General features: G+C 37.2%; 1 protein-coding gene across 11 annotated transcripts in view; it reads left to right on the forward strand.

Moving 5' to 3' along the window:
* tns1b (tensin 1b) overlaps positions 1 to 21,762 on the forward strand; it is a 198,548-nt gene extending 176,786 nt beyond the window's left edge. For 8 of the 11 annotated variants that reach the window (XM_026217509.1, XM_026217514.1, XM_026217515.1 and 5 more), the window contains 15 exons: positions 1,973 to 2,145; positions 2,250 to 2,388; positions 6,940 to 7,035; positions 9,111 to 9,279; positions 9,478 to 10,529; positions 12,426 to 12,512; positions 13,922 to 14,050; positions 14,699 to 14,794; positions 16,606 to 16,683; positions 17,638 to 17,709; positions 18,559 to 18,585; positions 19,886 to 20,054; positions 20,141 to 20,209; positions 20,436 to 20,465; positions 21,313 to 21,762. In XM_026217509.1, coding sequence (XP_026073294.1) covers positions 1,973 to 2,145; positions 2,250 to 2,388; positions 6,940 to 7,035; positions 9,111 to 9,279; positions 9,478 to 10,529; positions 12,426 to 12,512; positions 13,922 to 14,050; positions 14,699 to 14,794; positions 16,606 to 16,683; positions 17,638 to 17,709; positions 18,559 to 18,585; positions 19,886 to 20,054; positions 20,141 to 20,209; positions 20,436 to 20,465; positions 21,313 to 21,454 — 2,528 coding nt within the window. In that variant the 3' untranslated portion in view covers positions 21,455 to 21,762. The remainder of the gene's footprint in view (positions 1 to 1,972; positions 2,146 to 2,249; positions 2,389 to 6,939; positions 7,036 to 9,110; positions 9,280 to 9,477; positions 10,530 to 12,425; positions 12,513 to 13,921; positions 14,051 to 14,698; positions 14,795 to 16,605; positions 16,684 to 17,637; positions 17,710 to 18,558; positions 18,586 to 19,885; positions 20,055 to 20,140; positions 20,210 to 20,435; positions 20,466 to 21,312) is intronic. The other 3 variants (XM_026217513.1, XM_026217512.1, XM_026217520.1) reach the window with 3 other exon arrangements.
* Positions 21,763 to 24,188: the final 2,426 nt, after the last annotated feature.

Here is a 24,188-nt window from a genome sequence, read left to right on the forward strand (position 1 = left end):
ACAGTATACCGTACACACAGCTTCAATGGAGGGACTGAGAGCTCTCGGACTAAATCTAAAATATCTTAAACTGTGTTCTGATGATAAAAGGAGGTTTTACATGTTTGGAACAGCATAAGGGTGAGTTATTAATGACATAATTTTCATTTTTAGGTGAACTAACCCTTTAATGTCTTGTGAAAATATAAATCAAATATTGTTTAAATTGTTGCATATTAATAAATATGAGTAAATATAATTATTCTTTTTGTTTATTTAGTGAATAACAGTGTGAAACTAATGCTTTGATTATTTTAACTATAGTTAATTTTATTTCTTGCATCAAGCATTTTGAATCTTACAGTGTTTGTTTGGTTTAAATGATGGTTCCTCTGATTGAATCACCTCAGTTACAGCAGCTGGAATCTATTAGGACAGTGTGATCACTAAGGTAACAGCACAGGGTGTCATGCACAGCTGTAGATCTGGCTTACAACATCTGTTTTGCATTTTTCCTCTTCCGACCTTGTCTGAAGTGACACGGGGATATAGGCCATATGATATCCCAGCACATCCAAGTGCAGAATGGTCACTTTTAGGATCTGAATGTTTGACATTGTCGAAGAAACCGCATGAGTCTGATCCAGGAATGGGAATAGATTGCAGATGGAGTGTGAGCACCCTCCCTTTGTGACATCACTACCTTATTTTCCTGAATTGCTTGTTTTGCAGGCAGCACTCCAGAAGTGGTTTAAATGCCCCCTGGATGTCTGGCTAACACCACGTTTAAGAACAAGGGTGACCACTTGTCCAAAAGTGGAAGTGGTCAATCACGATGAAGTTGTTTCCCAGTGCACGTGAGGTTCTGATGGTCTGACCACACGTAACAATCGAAGGCTGCGCTCAAGGAGCTAGTAAATATTTTGCTCAGCCTGTTGCCCGGTTTCCATGTTATTCCACTCACTCCCACCAATGTATTAATGCTTTGCTTTCTCTCAAACTGAGTCCACTTGAATGAGTACATGCTTTCATGCTCTCACAGGACCGCTAAAAGCTATATTTCTTATCTGTAAGTTGACCGTGAATAGTGAAACCGCTTCACTTAAGCCTAGCACACACCATAATACATTGCAGACTTTCAGCCTGTGCACATTTAAAGTCTCTAATTCTATGGCAAAGTTTTTCTGCTTAGAAAACTAGTAGCATGTATTTCCGGTATCATTCATGCTATTGTTTTCATTTGACGGTATTTTTGTCTATTTGCTTTCACACAAAGAGCACAGGAGATTCGATTGACAATTGCAGGGGAGTTTGGCTTTAGCATGTTGCTAAGCTAATGACATGATACTATAATTAGAATAGAAATACACAGAAAACATAAATATCAAGTAAACCAATTAGCTGTACGATTGAACTACTTTAATTATGGTTTTCCGTTACTGAATGGATGAATAATAATAGTTTATATATTTTTTTTTTGTCTTGGAAAACAACTTAAATAAATTGAGGTGCATTCCATCTGCATTCAGTTACCAAACTCCTTTAGTTATGTATTTCTGTTCTCTGTTTTTGCCTACCTACTAGAGAAGACTTGCACAAATCCAGTTTTATTTACACCATAGACTCTTGGGATCAAACAGAATGTGAGGAATAGGCTTCAAAGTGGTTTTGAGGCTGTTCCAGAGCTTTATCCAGAAGTACACATTACCCTTTAAAAGAGTTTATAAATTATTCCTGTTTTTTGTAATCTAGGCTGTTTGAATGAGAACATTGTTCGTAGTTTTAACAGGCTTTTATGTGGTTTGAAATTGGACATCAGTGCAGCTTTTGACAGAGTGTTAATTCTTAAGAGCTCATTGGCAGTTTTCCATGGATTTCTTCAAGACATTTTGACATTTGGAATTTTTTTTATCATCAAATATGATGAATGTTCTTCTGCAGGTCCTACAAGTCATCTGTTAGAGATGATGTGATATGTTTATTTTCTTGGCAGGTGAAATGTCACCTGATGAGACTTCAGTTCCTGGACGGTGCCGGACCATCAGTGAGGACCTTTCCCAAGATGAGAGCCCAACCCTAGGAAGCTCGGTCCGCTCCCCCATCCACTGCATTTCTCCCGAGCTGGCCAATACTATTGCTATGAACCCTGGGGGGCGGCCCAAGGAGGTAGACCGCATAGATTTTACCCCTAGTATTAATCCCAGAAATAAATGTGGGTGTATATGTGTTTATGCATTTGGATATGTGTCCACCTGTTCTTCTTTCTCCAGAGACACATGCACAGCTACAGAGAAGCGTTTGAGGAAATGGACGGTGGTCCCGTCAGCCCCCCTCCGATCACTGGTGGTGAGGCCCTACCCCAAACCCCTGCCTTCCCTGTCTCGCCACAAACCCCTTACTTCAACCTGAGTAAGTTTCACACTGGAGGAGGAGGGCGCCATAGAGCTGTAGAATCACTGCCTCTCTTTGTCAACATTTGAAAAGGGTCACAACCATCACTGATCATTGCTTCTGTTCATTTTGATGATCTCGAAAACACAAGTGTTTCCAATAGCAAGAAACTATAATAAAGGCAGATTGTCAGTTGTTTGGATGTTATTGGTGTCATATATTTTTTTTTTTAGAGGAAAGCTCTGTTTCAAAATCTAGTGAACTAGGCAACATCATAGGTGTGCTTCTAACACAGACATGAAACTCAGTTGAAACTCAATTGCAAGTCGGCTTTCACATGTATGACTCCACTGCCCATGTAGAGTGTTCCAGATTGCTCACTTATGAGGTCATAGATAGTTAGGATGCAGACTTGGGCTACATTCACACTAGTGTATTTTTTTTATTTTATTTTACTTTTCACTTAAACCTGTCGCCTATTTTTGACCATCGAAAACTGAGACTTTCGTAAAAGCTGCAGGCCCTGTTTTAGTTTGAAAAGGACCCAAAACGGAGACTTTTGAAAACTATGGTATGGCTCTCCACATTCGCCTTGACAACATTATGACATGAAGACTGAACTGCAAACTTTCCTTGCTTTGTTGTCATTTTTAGTAGCCATTGTGCAGCTAAATTAAGTATTTTATAACACAGCAGATGCCTACATGTGCAGGAGGCGAGCTGTGCTTAGAGCAATCATCAACAAAAACATTTTTCTCACCATATTCATTCATACTCATTGTTTTACCTGCCAGTGTCTAGCAACCAACTTCCTGTTTACACTTTTACATGCATGCCCAGTGTGCATGAATGGCCATGGTGACATATGTTTTCGGTTGTGTAGTGTGGACAGAGACTGTTTCTGAAATGCACTGAAAAGGCCTGTGTAGACGAGAATCATTTTCATTTTAAAATGCCGTTTTAAAACGAAAATGCACTAGTGTAATGTATGTGGTGGACAGCAAGAAAGCTCACTAGGTTTTGGAACAGATTCATTGCATTTCATAATTAGCACATAGAATAGCAGTGTTTTTATTTTTTTTCTTCTTTCTGTAAAAGAATCTTAACACTACATTTACACACTGTCTATAAGCCAACGTTAGGTCTGGCTGTACTTAAATCTAACACTACCTCTGGGTGTTTGTGTGAGCCAGTAGATATCATTAACAGATGCTGTAGTTCATTCACATGTTCTCAACGTTAAAGATGTGTGGCCTCCGTTTGAGTGATAACACACACTTTGTGTTGGCTCATAGACATGCATAAGTGCTCAGATCAGAAAGACCCCGCTCGAACTTGCTCCCCAGCAATTCCCAATGTCTGTGGGCATGAGAAATGCTTTTTGTCAGCAGTTTTTCTGGAGCCTGCTAGCCTCCACAATCATTGTATCTAAATGCAAGAACAAGCACATTTGCGCCTCAGGTTTCATGTTGGGATGAATTTCTCCAGTACAGGTTTTTATAAACTATTGCTTCATCTTCCCATCCAGCATATTGTCCCTACAGGTTTAATATAAAGTTGCTTGTAAAAGTCTGTAGCCTCTTTATAAGGTTAGATTCACACAATATTAAGCACAGTGTTTTCGTTGGACTTCCACAGCATTTCTTTTTCTAGCAGACACCGTATTTGAAATCAATTCAAGTCATCCTCTCGAGCTGACATCTTACCCTGAGGACACTTCACGTTCAAAGCTCTTCAGACTAGTTCTGCTTCCACGAGCGTCTAGATGTGGTATCAGAGAATAAAACAGAGCCTACAATAACAGAAAACATAATCAATCAAATCCTCTCCTTTTGAGTTAAATTACCACAGGATATTTAGTGAACATTAGGGGTCGGAGGTATGTTCAGTATTCATGATATACTTGTGATGGTTTTGCCGGTGATATAATGTGCTGTTTATTTACAAGCTTTTAAAGATGGTTTCATTGGAAATGTTTTGTAATCCCTTTTTGTTTTAGATTTAAGTATGACCATGCTAAGACTTGGTAAGTTGGCGTTAGAGTTGGTTCTCTAGTTCAATTCAGGTAAATATAATAATAAATTAAATTGAATTGATTCAACAATTTATTTGAATTTTCACATAATATTAGCATTCTTCACATAGCATTTTTCAAGTATTAAAATGTCTTAGTAAAAATACTTGTAGATACATTTTGCTCTATATAATATGTAATATATTGGTGCTTAGAAATGAACATGCCTCAATATCATTATTTCTTCTGTTTAATTTAACAAAAAACAGTGCAAAGCATGCCTTGGTTATTTTTTATGAAATGTGTTCTGTATTTCACTTTTTGAATGAAATATTTTAATGTACTTAACAGCAATGGCTGTTCAAATGGAAAAAATAAAGAATTGAATAAATTATCCTTTTAAGGCATTTCAGTGCAAAATTCATAAATTCTGAGATATATTAAACTTTGAAAAAAAAAAAGCCACAGCCATAAGCCTTCTGGGTGGTACTTCTGGATTCCTGGGGAGCAGGTGACCCGTAGGGGCTCTTTTTCTGTTCAGAGGTGGACAGACACTTTGTAGTAGCACATCTCTGTGGCTCCCTCCTCCTGCAGAGAACGGGAGGCTGGAAAGCTTCCCTACAAACCCCCTCCCCTTCTCCTTGTGTTCAATGCTGAAGCACTTATTCTGCCAAACATAGAATTGATTTGGATTCTTTGGTAAGTGGAGGATGCATGTGTGTCAGCAATTATATCAACTCAGGCCTGCCAAAATGCAAGCATAATATACTCAGCCTTTCCCAGGATGCATGTGGAGAGCAGCCCTGAAGAACACATATCCAAACATGTCATGATCTGATCTGATTTGACTCAGGTAGTCATATAACGTCATATAAGATATAACGGGGTCCAAGAAGGTGATTCGATCACTTAAACCACAGTCAGTGTACCACTCATTCACCTGTCAGTCAGCTATTGTGGTAAAACAAGATTTTTATTGAACATCTAGGAATAACTGTCTGAAAGAAAGCAAGCAATTGATCATTGATCACCCCCCCCCCCCCACACACACACACACATATTTCGGGTGCAATATGTATTGTATTATGTGCTATGCTTGGACAAATTTCGTGATGCAACTATACACAAAATTGATTATGCAATTTGAATTTGTGCAATTTTATGAACACACAACGCTTGCTATCTTCAAGCGTGCTGCTTTCCACACTCTGCATCCACATCACAATTCATTTTCCCCATTTGTGTGTTCACACCAATCTTGTTTTGCTGGGCACCACTGTTTATTTATTGTTTTTGAGTCACTTATCCTGTTGTTCATAGCAATCGCTGTGTAGTGACGTCTTGAATGTTTTCAATGTGACATTTTCGAGTTCTGCCTAGGTGTATTGTGTGCATGATCTGTCTTGTTTTCGTTCTTTTGACTGGGCACCGTTACAACGAGTGTTAATCATGTCATTAACTCTTTTTAAAGAGGCACTTGCACGGCCTTGCCACAGAGCATGAGACATTAGCTCATTCCCCAGCCATGTCACATCGTGAAATGGTCACCTCAGTCTGATGTCTTTAAAAGCTCAGTGTGTATTACAGTAGTCTCTCAAAGGCTCTTGGTTTGGAATTTGGTTCTCTTTCATAAGATTGCCAAACACTGATGCCTTGAAGATGAAAGTGGTACATACTGATCTGTAGCATAAGGGCTAAGGACCAAAAACATACTTTGTGCAAGTACATGAATGTGAATGCTTGGCCAATGCATTGCAAGTGCACCATCATATTGAACATGATTTGCTTCCACCATAACAAACCACAGCACTTCATGGGGTGCTAGAGTTACCTTCAATTATCTGTGCCATTAAATCAGATGTGTGTTTGGCTTGCTAAAAACATATCAAGACCGCTATATACAGTAGCACCCCTTGCAGCATTACATAATGGATTATGAATTGCGGTATGGCACAATTTGGAAATAGGGCTGTTTAATTTAGTACAGCTCCTTAAGCAGCCAGTGATTAGCTAAAAATATTGACACATTTAATCGTGCTTTCTGACTCATCATCAACAACAGCATATTAAAATGACTTTTCTGATGGCAAACGGATAAAGAAAAGCAATACAAATATTTAGTTTCTTAAATGCTTTGTTTCAATTTAAAAATGATTTATCAGTTTATTTAAAATATTTTTAATTCTATGAATATATTTTTGTTATATATTTCTATTTAATTTACTGTTTAAAAAAATTGATTTACTTTTTAAAATAAAGACGTTGATTTGATTCCTTTATTTATGTATGTTTAAGTGGCTCTCCTAGTCCTCAATAATGAAAAAGGCAGAACAGAACGAATCAGTTGTATAAGATGCATTCTTGCATTCAAAAACAGCTTGATGGAGAATAATAAAAATTAATTCTGTTATTTTTTAATTGATTGACAACCCTATTCCGAATACAGCAATACGTGAAATTAAGCTTGCCAAGCTACAAGCATTTGCCTTGATGTACTTGCTTAAAGTGTTTTAAGTTAATAACACTCTGAATAATACACTTCTGTGTCGCTTTAGGTCGATCTCCACCAGGACTGGCTAAAACACCACTGTCCTTCCTGGGCTTGAAGCCCCACAACCCTGCTGAGATACTGCTCAACCAGAAAGGCTCAGGTGAGGCTTTTTGACACACGTACAGTGAAATGCACATGAAGACACGCATGGTCTTTTGGCTCTGTTCTGAGCCACACCATGCTGTGCTCTATAAAGCGAGCTCAAATATATCTTGTAGGCCATAAATCAAAATAACCTTTTATTTTTCCCTCTCAAGTGTTTCCGTTTCTCATTTTCTACTCTCTTGAGCAGTGAGCTCATATGTGTCTTTAAATGAATTGGTGTTTTCTTTTCATATGCAGTTATATTGGGATCATTTTACTGTGGTCTTTTAATGTGTGTGTGTATCTGTGGGAGAAAGTGAAAGTTTTTGTTCCAAAACCCAGTGAGCTGCCTACCTAGGTAGCATTTTAAGGGAACACTGACACAAAAAGGTCACATTATTATGCAATTTTCTAAGATAGCTCTGTTGCCAATTCTAAAGCATTAGTTTGGGACTGGGAATAATTTGTAATATTTACAATTTAAAATAACTGTTTTCTATTAGCACATTCCTTACATAAAGGCCAATCCAACAAATTTCTAGTTGAATATGTCAATTTAAGATGGCTCAGTTTAGTTTTGTATAATAATAAAAAAATGAATATATATATATTTTTTTTACTTAATATTTAATACATTTTATTCTTATTAGAGTCTTACATTGTTATCTTGCTCTAGCACCATGCTGATATTCAGAATGATATTCAGAGTTGCTACATGTGCAGCAACTCCAAATCGGTCACTTATGAGGATGTTTTCTTAGAAAGTATCTCTCGGTGTAGCAGTAAGCAAGACAGCTCACTAGTTTTTGAAACGGAGCTTTTTTTTTAAGCTGATTTATTACCCCTTCTCTTTGTCCCAAGAATATATTTAATGTTTGATGATATGACAGTTCTAAGCTTAGCAAAAAGATTTCTTTTACAATGTCTTCAGGGCTGAAGCACGTCTTTTCTTTTATCATTTCTTCTTTCTTTCCTTTGATTTCCGGGGTGATAAATGACCTGGTCTTGTCTCAGCAGGTTCGGTGAGATTCACCCTCAGAGGCCAGCGGGTATAAACTATGTACTTTGTGTAGACTCAGAGGAAACAGGATGGGGACTATGGGGAGTTGTGGAGACTCTTTAGATTGGGACAAGTTCTCATGCAGGGCTGATTTTAGCATTGCTCCACTGGGAGTTAATTTGAGGCTTGCCAAAACACAAGAGCCATACACACAGTACACACACTAACATTATTAGGAGATGATGTGTCACAGGGGCCTCGTTTTGTCTTACTATAGTTAACTTAACATGAAGTCATGTGCTTTTTGAAGATAAAGGGTGTAACTTTGGGTATTTTAATCTGCACTGGGGCCTGCTGGTATTTGGAGCAGCAAAAATGCAAATGAAGATAACATTGTGGGGTTTTTTTTGTGTGAGTTTCCCTTTTTTTTCTCTTAAAAGTAATAATTCACATAAATGTGCAATGCTCTCTTTGTTTTTGCACACCTGTGTCATTACATTTAATTTTACTTCCGTAAAATACAAAAGGAGACAAAGAGCAAGTTGTATAGACGTCTTTTACATTTTTTAAGAGTGCTTAAGAGTTTTTAGTTTTTAATAAAGAACCTTCCACTTTCATTGTATGGAAAACAAACAGAGGTTGTGTTTTTGTGATCACGGAAGAAAATAATATTGGTTTAAGAATGAATAAAGCTGTTATCCTTGTTTTTTTCATGCTTATGTTAGCAGTTATCCCTTTTTCTCCCCGTCTCTCTGAACTTCTACAATTTCTGTCTTATGATTTTGTTCTTCTGCTGTCTAAAACAGAGAGTGAGGATGAGGAAGGTAAGAATGTACAGGATTTAGAATTACTATGTTACGCCCAAACCACCTCGTCTTCTGGTTGATTTTTGTCATCTCACATCACGGTCATGTCCATTCTCCATTAAAACTCATTTTATCCTATTCACTTGGTCCTTAATGACGTTTCTACAAGATTCAGGGTCAGATGTAAAAAGTGTATTTATATTTTACCTTAGTTTTGAGTTTTGTTTTGACTCTTGTGCTCACAGGCATTTCTCTTTTTGTTTCTTTTCTTCTTTTTTTTTTCAGAGCCTCGTAGCTATGTGGAGTCTGTGGCCAAAGCAGCTGCAGGTGGGCCACCAGCGTCCCCTGTGTCTCCAACATATGACAGCAACAGCTTAGCACGTCCTGTCGGGCCATCCCATACCTACAACGCTCCTCTTTCCTCTAGCAGCCCCATTCAGAGCCCAGATGCAGTGTAAGTGTCCACTACCCTCATGTTTCATACAGTGTTATTTGAGTAGTATTTATATACTATTATAGGATAGTATATGTTATATATTTTGAATTAAATTGTATTTTTATATTTTCAGTTTTCTTTTTACTTTTAGTTACGATTTTAGTATTTTTGTATTTATTTTAATCCTTCTCGTTCTCTTGTTTCTTCTTCTTTTAGTGAAAGCTCATTGACTGATAGCGGGGTTGGGTTGAATTCTCTGTCCCAGGCTGCTGTCGACTCTATTCTTCACTCCCAGCCCTCCGAAAGCACATACCATACACCCACACCCTCTTACCCCAGCTCCAGTAGCATGTTGGGTGGCTTCATCACCCCTGATATCAGCCCCTCTCTGCCAGAGACCATGGAAAATAATGCCACCACCATCCAGCCACTCGCCGGAAGCCCTGGCACAAGACACCAAGCCATTCTGGATGACGTGATGTCTGCTCCCAGTCTCCAGCACAGATTACCTAATCAGGACGGCCCCGTTCTGGCCCATCAACCAACCCCGGCCAACGGTCATATGCCTGGAATGGCCGGTAGCCCCATGCAAGGAAGACACACAATGGTGTCCCAAGGAACGCAGAGCAGTCCGATGCTGTCCAGACAGTATCCCGTCGCCTACGGGACTCAGAGTAGTCCGATTCTCAGCAGGCAACCTATGGGACAAGCCGTCCAGAGTAGCCCAATCCTCAATCGACAGGCGTCCCTAAATCAACCAATCATTCTGCCTAACCAAAGCAGCCCGGTGTTGAGTAGACAGCCGTCTGTTAGCCAACCCAACCAGGTCAGCCCCGTCCTGAGCAGGCAATCCTCACTTACACATCCCGGTCAGGGCAGCCCCATTCTGGGATACCACACATCCCTAATGCAGGGTAGCCCCAGTCTGGACAGGCATCCGATGTACAGTGGCTACACCACTCCAGAAGAGCGGCAAGGAGCCATTTCACGGCAGAGCAGCTCCTCTGGATACCAGCAGCCATCTACACCTTCTTTCCCAGTCTCTCCGGCTGGATACATAGATGGAGTGGGATTCAGACAGGGCAGTCCTGGCCCCCAACCTCAGCTCCCAGAAAAGAGACATATGTCCGGCAGCGATCGCTCTAATGGTGGACTGTCCTACGGAACGCTCAACGGGAAGATGTCCTCGCCAATGTCCAGTGGCGGCAGCACTCCAAGCGTTCATTTCTTCCACACGCTCCCTGATTTCTCCAAACTCAACATGTATGGTAAGACTATACTAAAGTAAATTCCAGTAGGTATCAGTGGAATTAGAAATTCAGTTCTAATTCAGTAGAATTGGAAACAGATTGCAGCATTGTGATTTATGCAGCATTGTGGTTTTAACTGTTATTGTGATCATCAAAATATATGTTACTCTGGAAGACCAATGGTTAATCTGAATAAAGCTCAAACACTTTTTAGAGATGTTAATATTTTAATTAAGATAAATTTACATCTGCATCCTAACTCAAGCTACTACTACTGTCACCTCAAGATACTGTCAAATGTGCATTTCTAAGAGACAAAAACAAGTAATATTATTAATATTGCAGCCCGCACTGCAACTGTGCTGAAGATGTGGGTCATCAAAGTCAGGCAACACAGACCCATTTCATGATTTAAGCATTATCACTAGAAAATGCAAAGAACTAAGACATTCATTTTTCTATTAAGATATTTATAATGTTAAGGAAAAATGACTGGAAAAGTGTAAAGCATTCAAAAACTTGAAGTGTTTGTCATGTTCTGACCTTAAAGAGTAGTTTAAAGTGGTCATTTGATGCAATTTCAAGTTTTCCTTTCTCTTTGGAGTATTTCAAGCTGTTCGTAAATAGAAAAGATCCCTAAAGTTACAATGTCTAAAGTCTCAAACCCAGAGAGAGATATTCTTTATAAAAGTTAAGATTTGTCCACGCCCTCCTAAAACGCCACATTTAAACACGCCCCCACATCTACGTCACTATGTGGGATGATTTGCATAACACCACCCAAATGTTCAGGCAAAGAAAGAAGGCATAACTTTGAAAAATAAGCATTATTTATATTCATTATTCATTATTTACTGAGATACATTTTTTAATTGTATTCTTATTGCCACCGCCACGTCGTGGAGACGCTGTGTGTTTCATTGTGGAAGCAAAGGTACTTTGTTTGACCTTACAAAAGAGGACTCAAATAGAAATCAGTGGTTAAGTTGTTTACATCACTGTTCAAGAACAGTTCAACCCAAATATCCAGATGTGTGCAACACATTTTACGGAGGACTACAAAGTGGGGCAATTCCCACTTTGCAAGGTCAGTCTGGCGCTTCTGACTCAATGCTTTTAAGTACATTTTCATATTTAAAGAATGTACCACTGATGATTCAAACGCAAGTTTTAAATACTGTAGAGTAGCGCTTGTTGTTTGTCATTCCTCCGATCACAAATGCAGGCATGGTTTTATGTTTGCACGGCACGATAGGCAACGCAACGTGTAAAAAGACAGTATAAGTCATTATAATCAGTAATTTTATAATAATTACACTTGAAAGAAATAAATATTTTAAATGTATCGTTATAATTTTTTGGCCATGTTGCCCAGCCCTATTTCTACATATATTTACGTTGTTAAATAATAGCCTAAACTGAAATTTTTGAGTGCTCCCCCTTTTTTGCTTTAATATTCATATAAATAATTAATTTTTTACTTGATTGTTGATTTTATTGACAGACAACAATGAAGTCTATGTGCATGAATACTATAGATGAGCACCCAGTTTTAATATTGTAATTATTATTTATTATTATTATTATTATTATTATTATTATTTTTATTAATTACATGTCTTCTAGGATTGCATTGAAATAGCATATTAATGAAAATTGTATCATGTATTAATCATTCTCAGAGCAGTGCGACATTTGAAGCTGTTATGTTGAATTATTATAGATTTAAACTTTGCTGCATGTCTAACAAAACCTGTGACTATATTCACATAAATTCAGCCATAATTATTGTAATAAATGACATTGCAGACAGTCTCTGGTTTGGTTCCAGAAACTAAGTGCAATGTTATCTGCTGAAATGCTATGTAATACTACATTACATCTGCTTAATAAAGTGCATATTTCATTTCCCAGATGGTAGTCCAGAGACCAATCTGCACGTGAAGTTTGTCCAGGACACGTCCAAATTCTGGTATAAACCAGGAATCTCCAGAGACCAAGGTAAGAACGGGGTATATGTGTGTTCCAGGGTTAATTTATCTATATTTAAACCACCGAATGGAGTCTCATAACTCCTATAACAGTAAAATATGTCTCACGCCACACTATATGAGGTCAATCGCTGTTGGTCTCCACATCTGGTTCTCTTCTGTGCTCTTATTGGATTAGATCATCTGCGCTGGAGTCCTCTCTAAACGCAAGCACATGCAGTGACATCACACGGCACTCGACATGTGTGTTCAGTTAAATCCAGCGAACATCTGCTTCTGCTGCTTAATTATCTTGTCTTAACGATAACAAATAAACCTCCTTAGCCTATCTCTCTGTGTGTAAAAAAAAAAAAACTGTGGGGTATATTACAGCAATTTGTTAACATTTTAAAGACTTCACCTTCACATTTCTAACTGGTGAATGATGAGAAAATGTCACATGGTGAAAAATACATTTACATTTAGTCATATAGCAAACAGTTTTATCCAAAGTGACTTACATAAAGTAAGTTTAAAAAAAGTTTAAAGAATCTGACGAATAATAATAAAATATAATAATATAAAACAACTTGTGAATGTAATATAATATAATATAATATAAAAAATATTTTGGGATATTTAAATGCTTACATGTGCAGTTTGACAGTCCCTATCAGTGTTTATGGAAAATATTATTAATATTGTATGATTACCAATATGAAATGCTATAATAAATGCACATATGCCACATGGACATTGTTGAATAATGCTTTATTTATATTCATTATTCATTATTTATTATTTACTGAGTTAATGTCAATTTTGACTGACAAAAAGGGGAAAATATTTAATATTATATTTGATTTATTTGATTTAAATATAATATAATAACAGATCTAATACAATAAATATGCATATTTTAAGTTAAATGTCAAGTGTTATGGATAGAATCCTCTCACACACACACGTTTTTTTTTTTTGTGAAAAGTGGGGACATCCCATAGGCGTAATGGTTTTTATGCTGTACAAACTGTATATTCTATCGCCCTACACCAACCCTACACCTAACTCTAACCCTCACCCTCACAGGAAACTTTCTCAAAAAAAAAAAAAAAACTCATTCTGTATGGTTTTTAAGTGTTTTGAAAAATGAGGACATTGTAATACCTCTCCTTGTAATACCTGTGTCATACCCATGTCATTATACAGAGTTGTGTCCTGATATGTCACAAAAACATGCGCACACACACACGAGTGTATATAAGGATTCTATCCATAATAGTAGTATTTTTGGTTGCACAATAAACAGATCCTGGGATGTCATACATTTTGGATTAATATATCTTGTCATTGATTATATTTATTTGAATTTTGTAAGACTGAAGCTACCATTATGTTACAAAATAAACCTCCCTTGTGATTGTCTTCTCCTCATTGTAGCAATCAACATGCTGAAAGATCAAGAGCCTGGAGCCTTTGTCATACGGGACAGTCATTCATTCAGAGGGGCCTACGGCTTGGCCATGAAAGTTGCCTCACCACCTCCGACCGTACAACCTACAAAGAAAGGTATTTCATGTGCCTCCTCCAGGCATGCGGCTTATACAGATAATTATTTGCCAGATGTATTCCAGACAGGAGATCTGGATCATAATCAGACAAACACATTCAGACACCCAACAACATACACTGAAACACATGCAATGTTTCATGATGAAAACCAACGGCAGTTGTTTCCGTGCACTACCTATCAGAAGATTTAAAAACCCTACTTATTCTATTTTATAATATCATTACATACATCTCTTAAATAATGGATGCTGATTGGTCAGTCGTGGCATTCTGTGGTCATGCGTCTTTGTATAATGACACTAGATTGACCACTGTACGAAATAATTCAAAATTTATTTATTTGTGTAGATCTAATTTGTCCAATTAATAAAATAATTAATGCATATATTTTTTATTTTAATCATATTAAATAAATGGACATTGAATACTGTTTTTAAGATCACAAGAAAAATAATTTTAAAAATAAAAAAATTCAGTCAGTTGTATAATAAATATTGCAATGCAAGTATAAACAAATACAGTACTTTTAATCAATATAGGGTTAAATTTAGTCATTTAAAGTCTGTTCTACAAATGATAGTTTTATTGGTTGTTTTTTATGATACTGTTTTAATATTTAAATTTCTTACTCAATCATTATTTCAGCTGGAGATGTCGCTAATGAGCTGGTGAGACATTTCCTGATTGAGACGGGTCCAAAAGGAGTGAGACTGAAGGGCTGCCCTAATGAGCTGTACTTTGGTAAATCAAACTATTTAAATTTGTTTAATTAAAAATTGAGTAAAATCGGTTCTGAAACCTATTGAGCTGTGTTTCGTATTAGCATGTTGCAAACACATCAAAATAGTTGATTTGAATTAGACTGAACCATGTTGAATACATTTCTAATGATTTCTGCCTACATAGCCTAATGCTTCCTAATAGGCTTGCGAACACTGACACAATAATTTATTGAATGTTCAATAATGTGAAAGTCGTAGACCGAAAGCTTGTGTGGTTTTCGCTCCTCAATAAAAGTTAACATGTGAATCCTTCCCTTTAAATCAAGCTGTCTGTGTAGCTTCCAGAAAACTGTAGAACATATGTCGTCCAAACGACAGCATGGTAGCAGCTGACATTATTAAGTACTGCTTAAATACCGCCCCTCTCTAATTTACTGTCTGCTGACCACATTACACGGAGGCCTAGTCTATTCAATGTACAGTGCTGTCTTCTCCAGTATACCCCGTTCCACATCAAAGAAGAAGACATAAAGACCAGGGCTGGGCAGCATGCGTTACAGTGATCATTGCATAAGCGTTTGTTAATTATGAAAAGCAGAACGGACAAAGAAGAACTCTGATTTGTGGGAACGAAAGCAGGTGTGGGTGAGATTTGGCAGGATTTCTCGGTTGTCGGGAATAGCACTTGTGTTAATAAACACAGAGATATTTAAGCTGCACTCCTCCGGCTGAATCTCTGCCAGGACACCCACTGCTTACACGAACAGTTCACCCCAAAAAATGGTGTTATCATGTTCCTCATCATCCTGTCATTCCAAACTCCTATGCTGTTACATTTTTGCTGTTGTTACAAAAGGTGAATTTCTGTAGAATATTTAAGCTGCTTTTTATTCACTTCACAGTGACCACGGTTGTCAAAAAGGACAAAAGCTCCATAAAAGTATCTTAGAACTTGAATCAACTTAAGTCTTCTGACGTCATATGATAGCTTTGTGTGATGATTTTTTCAACTGAAAATCTTGCACAGTAGTTCGAAGTATTGTGTCAGGTTTTTGGTCTTTGTGTTTGTTGTGGCTGAATATCACTGACCTCCAATCTAACACGATGCTTTAAACAGTGCCATATTTGATTTTTAGTGAACAACTTACATTTAGGTCTCTTTTTTTCACATGGGTCCACAAGGCTAGTATTATAGTGCACCCGTCGTATTGACACTTTATGTTGTTGATTCATGTATATTTGTTTTAGAGCTTGACAACATCTGTCATCATTAAATTTCAAATATTGAAAAGAATGGTCAGAATTCTACAAAATATCACCACTTAAAGTAGAAAGTCTAGTTTGGAACAACATGAAGGTGAGTGGCTGTTTAGGAGTGAACTATTCCTGTAAAGGGGCCTTAAAGTAAACTCTCCTCATTTCCTGTTAGTGTTGATAAAATCGGATTGCTGAAGGAGGAGAGTTTAAAAGCTAATAATAACATTTAAACTCCTTTCCACTATCAACCTGGATATTTTGCTTCCGCAGTTCTGCTGTTTCTCATGAGTGGTAGGAAATGTTCTGCCCAAACAGAAATTTCCCCTAATATAGTAAAATATTTGAAGGAGAGGTTTAATAAAGAAACACTCTGGTGGTTAAACCAAGTGGCAGTATGTCCCTCCTATCGTCCAACTTTAGCTGACACAACTGGTCAACAAAATGGATTTATGGTTCGTCATTGCCCGGCATCAAAGTTTAACCGCTTCAAGAGGGTTGTAATGTAAAGTATGACCTCCTCTGATTTCTGCTCATGAATCTGACTCCATTTTTATTTTCACCTTCTGTGTTCAGGCTGCCTGTCTGCACTGGTCTACCAGCACTCCATGACTCCACTGGCTCTGCCCTGCAAACTAGTCATACCAACCAGAGGTGAGCCATCATATCACTTTCTCCACACATACAATGGGCTCCAAAAGTCTAAGACCACATTCAAAAACCTGTGATTTTTTTAATGCAAAAAATGTGTTAAGGCATATTTATTTTTAAAGTATTTTTCTAATTTCGAATACATATATTATTATTTTTTCCACTCTGTAAGCTGCTGTAAAGCAAACTTCATGTTTGCTCGCATTTATCAAACTATCCATTATGTAAATATGACAGTTTTGGTCATAGTAGCCAACTGAAGCTAATTATTCAGTCACATTAGCTTTTAAGTGCACCTCTATAAATGCATTTGGTAAATTCTGCACATAATATCTCTGAATAAAACGTTTATCAATCTAATAGGTGTGCATTTTTTGCATATTTCAGCTTTTTATGTGCTCCTTTTATATATTTTTTTTTAATGAAATTTAACACTTTGCGGAAAATACAAGGAACCCTATGCATCTGAACTCATTTATTCAAACCTGAAAGTTTGATTGATACTGTTGTTAAAGCAAAAATAAATAAATAAATAAATACATGATAAAAATACAAAAGAGTAAAGCCAGAGTCATACTTTATGTATTCCCACTGTGACTTTTGTGTGTTTCAGTGTTTTTGTACGTACTGTACATGCCTACTCATCATGACCTCACTTAGCTGTGCTCTCTGTCATGATGATGTATGTCCTGTTTGCCCGGTGTGAATAATTGTGAGCATTTTCCGAGGTCTGCGCATTCAGCTGGCCTCCGTCCTCAGCCAACTGCCATGTGCCATCCAGGTGTCGGGGTCATGAAACCACACACCATTATGTGTGCATCTCTGCCTTTTCAAACACTGTTTGACAGCGTGCTAGCCAGGCGCTTTGATTCCTAGCATAGCAAGAATTCTCGCAGCAGAACGACCAACGGACAGGATGTGCACGGTCTAAACTTTGACCCGGTGTCATTTTTACAGATCCTCTAGAGGAGTCACCTGAGATCGCAACACCAACTAACCCAGCGGCAGATACACTCAAACAGGGTGCAGGTGAGAATATTTACATTAATTATTAATAGTATAAAATCTATATATTCCTCTAAACCTCATAAAATGCAATGTTCCAGATTTAGGTTCAAATTAGATCTACTGATGGGATTTGTGGTACAGTGTAGTCACCACAGAAAACAGCCTTTTGACTTTCTCTCAGTGTTTAAAAAAAAAAAGCAATAATCTTAGTTTCAGTAAGGCACTTACACAAGAAATACATGGACCAGACAACAAACATCCAACAGTCGGCAATGCTAGACTGTTTAGATATTATGAAACAGTATTTAAAAAAATAAATATAACAAAAAATGTAAAGAAAACAGGATTAGTCAGTAATATTTTGTGGTAATCAAAAATATGCCTTAGGTGTTGGCAATAAAGGGTATATATTTAAAATGTTGATTGAAATAATACATTGAATTTGTCATGTAAATGCATTAATGGAAACCCAGAGAATGTGAACTTACTTTTAAACAAAAGTTCATGTTTTCTTGCTTCAACTACAGTGAGAAAATTGATTTATTTTATAGGGGTAAAAGAATATCCACTGTCAAAAAAGGTTTAGTTAATGTGTAACTTAAGTTTAAAAGCAGTATGTTCTTAAAAGAATTAAAGTCTTTAGCACTACATTGTTCAGAAAAATCCCTAAAGATGTGGTAGATGTGAATTTAACAGCAGTATATTTTTCATCTTAGATCTCGGTTTATACTCTCTAGATAAATTGACTTCGAGTTTTCTCCATTAGTCCAAGTGTTAATGCAGTCACACTAGCTTTCTTGCTTTGTTTATGATCTGATATCAACTCTGAACCAACTGCCATGTTCTTCCCCACCTGTGGAAATGATTTAGGGCAGAAGAGTTCATCTGACTCCCATGGTAAACCCAATGATGTTCTGCCTATTTGATTAATTTACCTGTGTCATTGTGTTTAGCCTGACTTTGACTGCTGTGTCTAGAGAGAGAACCGCACTCCTCTTTTATTACTGTGCATGTGATGGTCCAGACCTCCAGAAGCATCTTTTCCCTTCTCTGCTAAAAACAGTTTGGCTGCTGTGTTTTCTGCTTTTTGTCAACGCCTCGATTGTATTTCAGGAACACCTTCTAAATTAATATGGCATGTTCTGTTATGACTGATGTAAGATTACTGTGCATGGATCTACTGATAGATGATCCCAGTGGTTCTCAATTTCTTTTCAGCTCTTCCTTTGAGAATAGAAAAATTCTCAGCCCCCTCAATCACGAATACTAATCAGTTGTTGCCACATTTTGGTAAAATACATAATACTGTTGAACTGTAGATTAATTCATTTTAAACATTTCCTGCAATGTCTTTCTATATATTTATCATATGTCTTTCTAGTAATAAAAAATGGGAAAAAATATTTTAAAGATATGTTATATATATATATATATATATATATATATATATATATATATATATATATATATATATATATATATATATAAATAAAACACATTAATGCTAATTTGCGGGAGCAATTCTTTTTAGAGTAGTTCACCCAAAATAGTAAGAAAAATAAGATTAATTGATTTAATAGAAAAAACAAAACAAAAAATAAGCTGCACAAAAACTTCATTGGTTCTTTGCCTGAATCTGTTGTTATTTTTAACTGAAAATATAAAAAATACTTTATCTTTATTTAAACAGCTTAATTATAAATATTTTTTTTATATTTTTTTAATTACACATTACAATTTAACTGTAATAAAGCAAGTTTAAGTTGAAGTACTAAAATTCTTAAAACTGAAATAAAAATGAATGAAAGCTAAGTGGAAATAATAGTAATAAAAATTAGATTTATTAAAACTTAAAATTCAAATGGAAAATATAAAAAAAAGGCTAATTCAAAATATTTATAAATACTATAATGTACATATTTGATGTAAATAACCCTAAAATAACACTGGTGAATAATCAGTGCAGCATATTTGATAATGTTTATGAATGACAGTATACCGCCGACCCATATTTTGAGAACCACTGGATTATGCAAATGCAGAATATACTAATGTTATGTGTGTGTTTGACAAAATCCCAGTATGTATGACGGTCAGAGTTTAAGGTGCATCTATCTTACATAATGCAGTAGTAATTAAAGTCTTTGTGGATACCACCATGGTTATTGATCTACTTGTGTTTTCTTGTCTTTCTCAGCATGCAATGTCCTGTACATAAACTCTGTGGATATGGAGTCTCTGACTGGGCCTCAGGCCATCGCCAAGGCCATCTCAGAAACCATGGCAGCCAGTCCCGCACCTTCAGCCACCATTGTTCACTTCAAGGTGTCAGCACAGGGCATCACGCTCACTGACAACCAGAGAAAGTGAGTTTTTCTTTCTTAATCTTAATGTATTCCAAGACTACGCTTGAACATGTTTTAAAAGCACATATCTGTCATTTCTTCAACAGGCTTTTTTTCAGACGTCATTATCCCATCAGTACGGTCACGTTCTGCAACATTGATCCACAGGAGAGGACGTAAGCAAACCCTGAAACATTAGCATTAACTTTAACCACAGCAGTCAATGTCACAACGTTTCTATGTTGATCAGTGGATCTGGTGACAGGATCAGAGTTATGTTGTAGTCTATTAAGAGTTGTCATCTATTTAAGCATCTGCGTGTTCCTTGAAAAGTGCTCTATAGATAAATTATATTATTTTTTAGTTAATGATGTAAAGTTAAACAGCTATAATCTGTTTCAGGTGGAGCAGATCAGAGGGTGGCACTGCAAAGTAAGTTTTGATAAGTTTTGCTCAGCACATGTGAAAATAGTTTAGAGATGTATCAGCAAGCTCTGCTCGCCCTTTCTGGTGCATCATGGGATAGAGTGCCTGTACTCAGGGCTATCATGATGAATGAGTGGGATTGTGATCTCTGCACAGAACATGACGCTAACGTGCTAACCCTCACACACGTGTGTCATGATTTACCCTCTGAGGCCAAACACTACATACATGAAGGATAAAAGCTCAGATGCGCCGTGATTCTCATAAGTTCTGTCATGATTTTCTCACCCAAGTTGTTCCAAACGTGTCGGAGCTTCTTTCCTCTGTTGAACAGAAAAGAACAGATTTTGAAGAATGTTGGTCACCAAATAGTCACTGTGGCCATTGACTTCCATTTTTTTTTTATACTATGGAAGTCAAAGCTGTTTGGTTACTAACATTTATAAATGATGACATAATTTCCATTAACTTTTTATTTTAACATCTCTATTTTAACCATAGAGACGATTTTTGGGCCAAAATAAGCGTATGATATGGTCCCCTCACTCCCAATCTGAGCAGATCTCTTTAGTAAAAACTTGAGTTTTTTCAAGCACAAGACACTTTCCACTCTTGGTGCAATGAGGCATGTGACAGCCCTCATGGCTCGTTCTGTGCTGCTTCAGCCGTGTTATAAAGCGCTGTGCTCTTGATGTAGTGGGCAGATATTATACATAGGAGGAACAGATCATTGGACTGGGCTGAGGATAAAAGCAGATGATGTTAGTGGCACTGACGATGAACAGCATCTCTGCTGTTGTGGTTCAAGAGACGAGAAAGACAAACAGTGTATCAAGATTTGTTTTATTTACAGGTTCTTTGGCTTTGTGGCCAGAAAGCAAGGCAGCACTACAGACAACGTCAGCCACCTGTTCGCCGAGATGGATCCCAATCAACCGGCCACAGCCATCGTCAACTTCGTCTCTAAAGTGATGATCAACTCTCAGAAGCGGTGAACTCCTCACGCAGCGCTGCTTTCTGGAGGACTTTCATTTTGCTCTGTTTGAATTCTTTTTAAGTTTCTGTTTTTCATCCTGTATGTTTGGGTGAGAGGCTGTGTGTACGTGCGGTTGTGTATGTGTGAGGAAGGGTTATTCGGATGGCAGTGAGGAAGAGGGACAGAGGAAGTGCAGTGTGGGCGTAGAGGAGTGAAGTACAGAGGGGAGGTGATCTTCATCTCAATCGGAGGGGACGTGGAAATGATGTTGGTGATTTTGTTTTTTGTTTTTGTAAGAAAAATGGATAAGAAAAAGTAAAAAAAAAAGTTGATGAGTCTGAAATGTGGGGTTGGTGTACCAAAGATTAGAGAGCAGTCAGGACAAACCAATTATTAATCAAGCATCCTTGTATATCTTGTTAAACCACGGCTGCTTCGTCAAAACTTTACATATGAACTGAAGCATCACCTCTTTTCCTTCTGAAAGCGGCTCCTTTTTCTCACACTACAAGTGCAAGACCTTTTCATACGTCAGCTAAAAGGGATTTTAAAGGTCTCTTACATATAACAGCAGAAGCTACAGTAGCAGAAGCTAAAGTAAGAATGGGTTAGATCAGTGGTTCCAAAACTCTGGTCCTGGAGGCACCCCGTCACTGTACATTTTGCAATATCTTCTATCTCTGACACACAAATTTTGCAAAACGTGCAGTGTTGGGGTGCCCTCCTGGACCAGTGTTGAGAACCACAGAGTTAGATATTCCCATCCTCAAAGATGCTTTTTGTTTCAGTAATTCAGTCTCCGTTCACCTCTAGTCCATGAATATCCAACAGATTTCCAGATGTCTGGGGGAAGTGCAATAGAATGGCATTTGAAGGCAGACTGACAGATGACGTGTAAGAAAAAAATAATGGTGACACCATTTTGTAGGGGTTTGACTGCCAACGAGTAAAGCAGCCAAATTGCATTCATTTTAATTGTTATAATTTTCCAGTATGCACACACACACAATATATTATATATATATATATATATATATATATATATATATATATATATATAGTGTGAAAAGTTATCATTGTCTGTGCATTTATCTGTTTCAAGTCACATTTAGTTTAAAGTGCTTCATACAATACAGATTTAAATCAACTTAAAAAATAAACAGAAAATGTATCAAATGTATCAACTACTTCCATTTCAGCTTGTAAAGCAGCTTTACAAACACAATTTTTCAAACGGTGTGATTATTCATCTTAGCTTAATTCAGTGTTGATTCATTTACTAAGTGTCAGTGTTGGAAAGTTAATCATTTTTAAAATGAAGACAATCTCCTTATCCAGCTTTTCATTGGATAGTGTCAGTGCAGTCGAATACTGTAGATAATAGTTTCTGAATATTAATTATTTTCAAGTGAGCAAGCCAAAGGTGACAGTGGCAAGGAACCAAAACTCCATAATGAACCAAAATGTAGCATTCAGCTCTTTCCACTTGGGTGTTTGGGAAATGTCTCTGAAACCACAGAAATGGATGGACATCCGAATGCTGTTCTATTGCACTTTTCAAACAGGTAGTTGTAAACTTTGAGCTGAACTGAACACAAAATAACACTGATTTCTCAAGATCTTTTATGCACGTGTCCAGCATCAACTTAGAGTTCCTGGTCTCCACTTGCTAGGGTCCATGAGCTGCTGCTGTGCTCTCTTCTCTTCAGGTCGGAGTGTGTGTCCTTGTGTATCTGGCAATAAGGTGTGGATCTGTCACTGTATCTCTATGCCTTGCTTCAAACACACTCACACTAGCATTCTACCCCAAAGTAAGCTAAGTATATGTATAAAATACAACAAAAGGTGATTTAACTGAATATTTATTGTATTATTATGGGTTTGCTACCTTATTTTTTGCTTCATGTTAACTCTTACCTATAGATATATTGTATAGTCTACACTAAGATTAGCCTCCACAAGAAATAATCTTTATTTTGGCTAATATTTCAAAATCAAAGAAGCATTCTATGATATATGGTGTAAAGTTTATGTATTTGGAAAGCTTGTCATTATTGGATATTCTCCCACGTCGTTTTTATTTAGCTTTATATTGATATATACTTTAAAATAGAACTCACTGTCGCTTTTGCATACGTAAGGATTGCATCCTAAAGTTCCTTTGGATGAAGTGAGTTGGCTGATATGTTTACTGCAAGAGGCTCTGTGTAAAGAAAAGCAAGGAAGCGTCTTTATTTTTGTATTGTTGTTATTATTTTGGCGCCCTTTCCCTCCCAGTGTTCAGCCCTCAGTGAAAGCCACTGTTTGGCCGCTCGCAGTGATTCTCTCAGGCAGCATTCAGTATTTTGTTTCATACTGCCATCATGAGGCACTGTCAGGTATTGCCAGCCATATCATCATCTATGCATCCTCTATAACTTCCCTTATATACACAGACCCGTTCTGAACCCTCATTAAATTTAGATTAAAAGTAATACTGCAGTGTTTTAACTGTGATGTGCAGAGAAAATCCCTAGCAATTCTTTACTTTAAGCAGGATGACAACTGCCCCATGTCTCCCTAATTAGGGTGTCTTGCTTTCTTTTTTTGTTTGTAAATACTTTTGCCAAAGATTTTATTTCACTTTTGTACGCCTTAGTTTGAGGATTGATCACTGTCTGGTCGTGTGTGAACGACGGCTTGTTGTTGTTGGCATGGGGGTCTGTTTTGACTTGATGCACATGTATATGACGTGTTCCACTGTGTTTGGTTGC

Source organism: Carassius auratus, chromosome 34 (assembly GCF_003368295.1).
Source record: "Carassius auratus strain Wakin chromosome 34, ASM336829v1, whole genome shotgun sequence".
Classification (NCBI taxonomy): domain Eukaryota; kingdom Metazoa; phylum Chordata; class Actinopteri; order Cypriniformes; family Cyprinidae; genus Carassius; species Carassius auratus.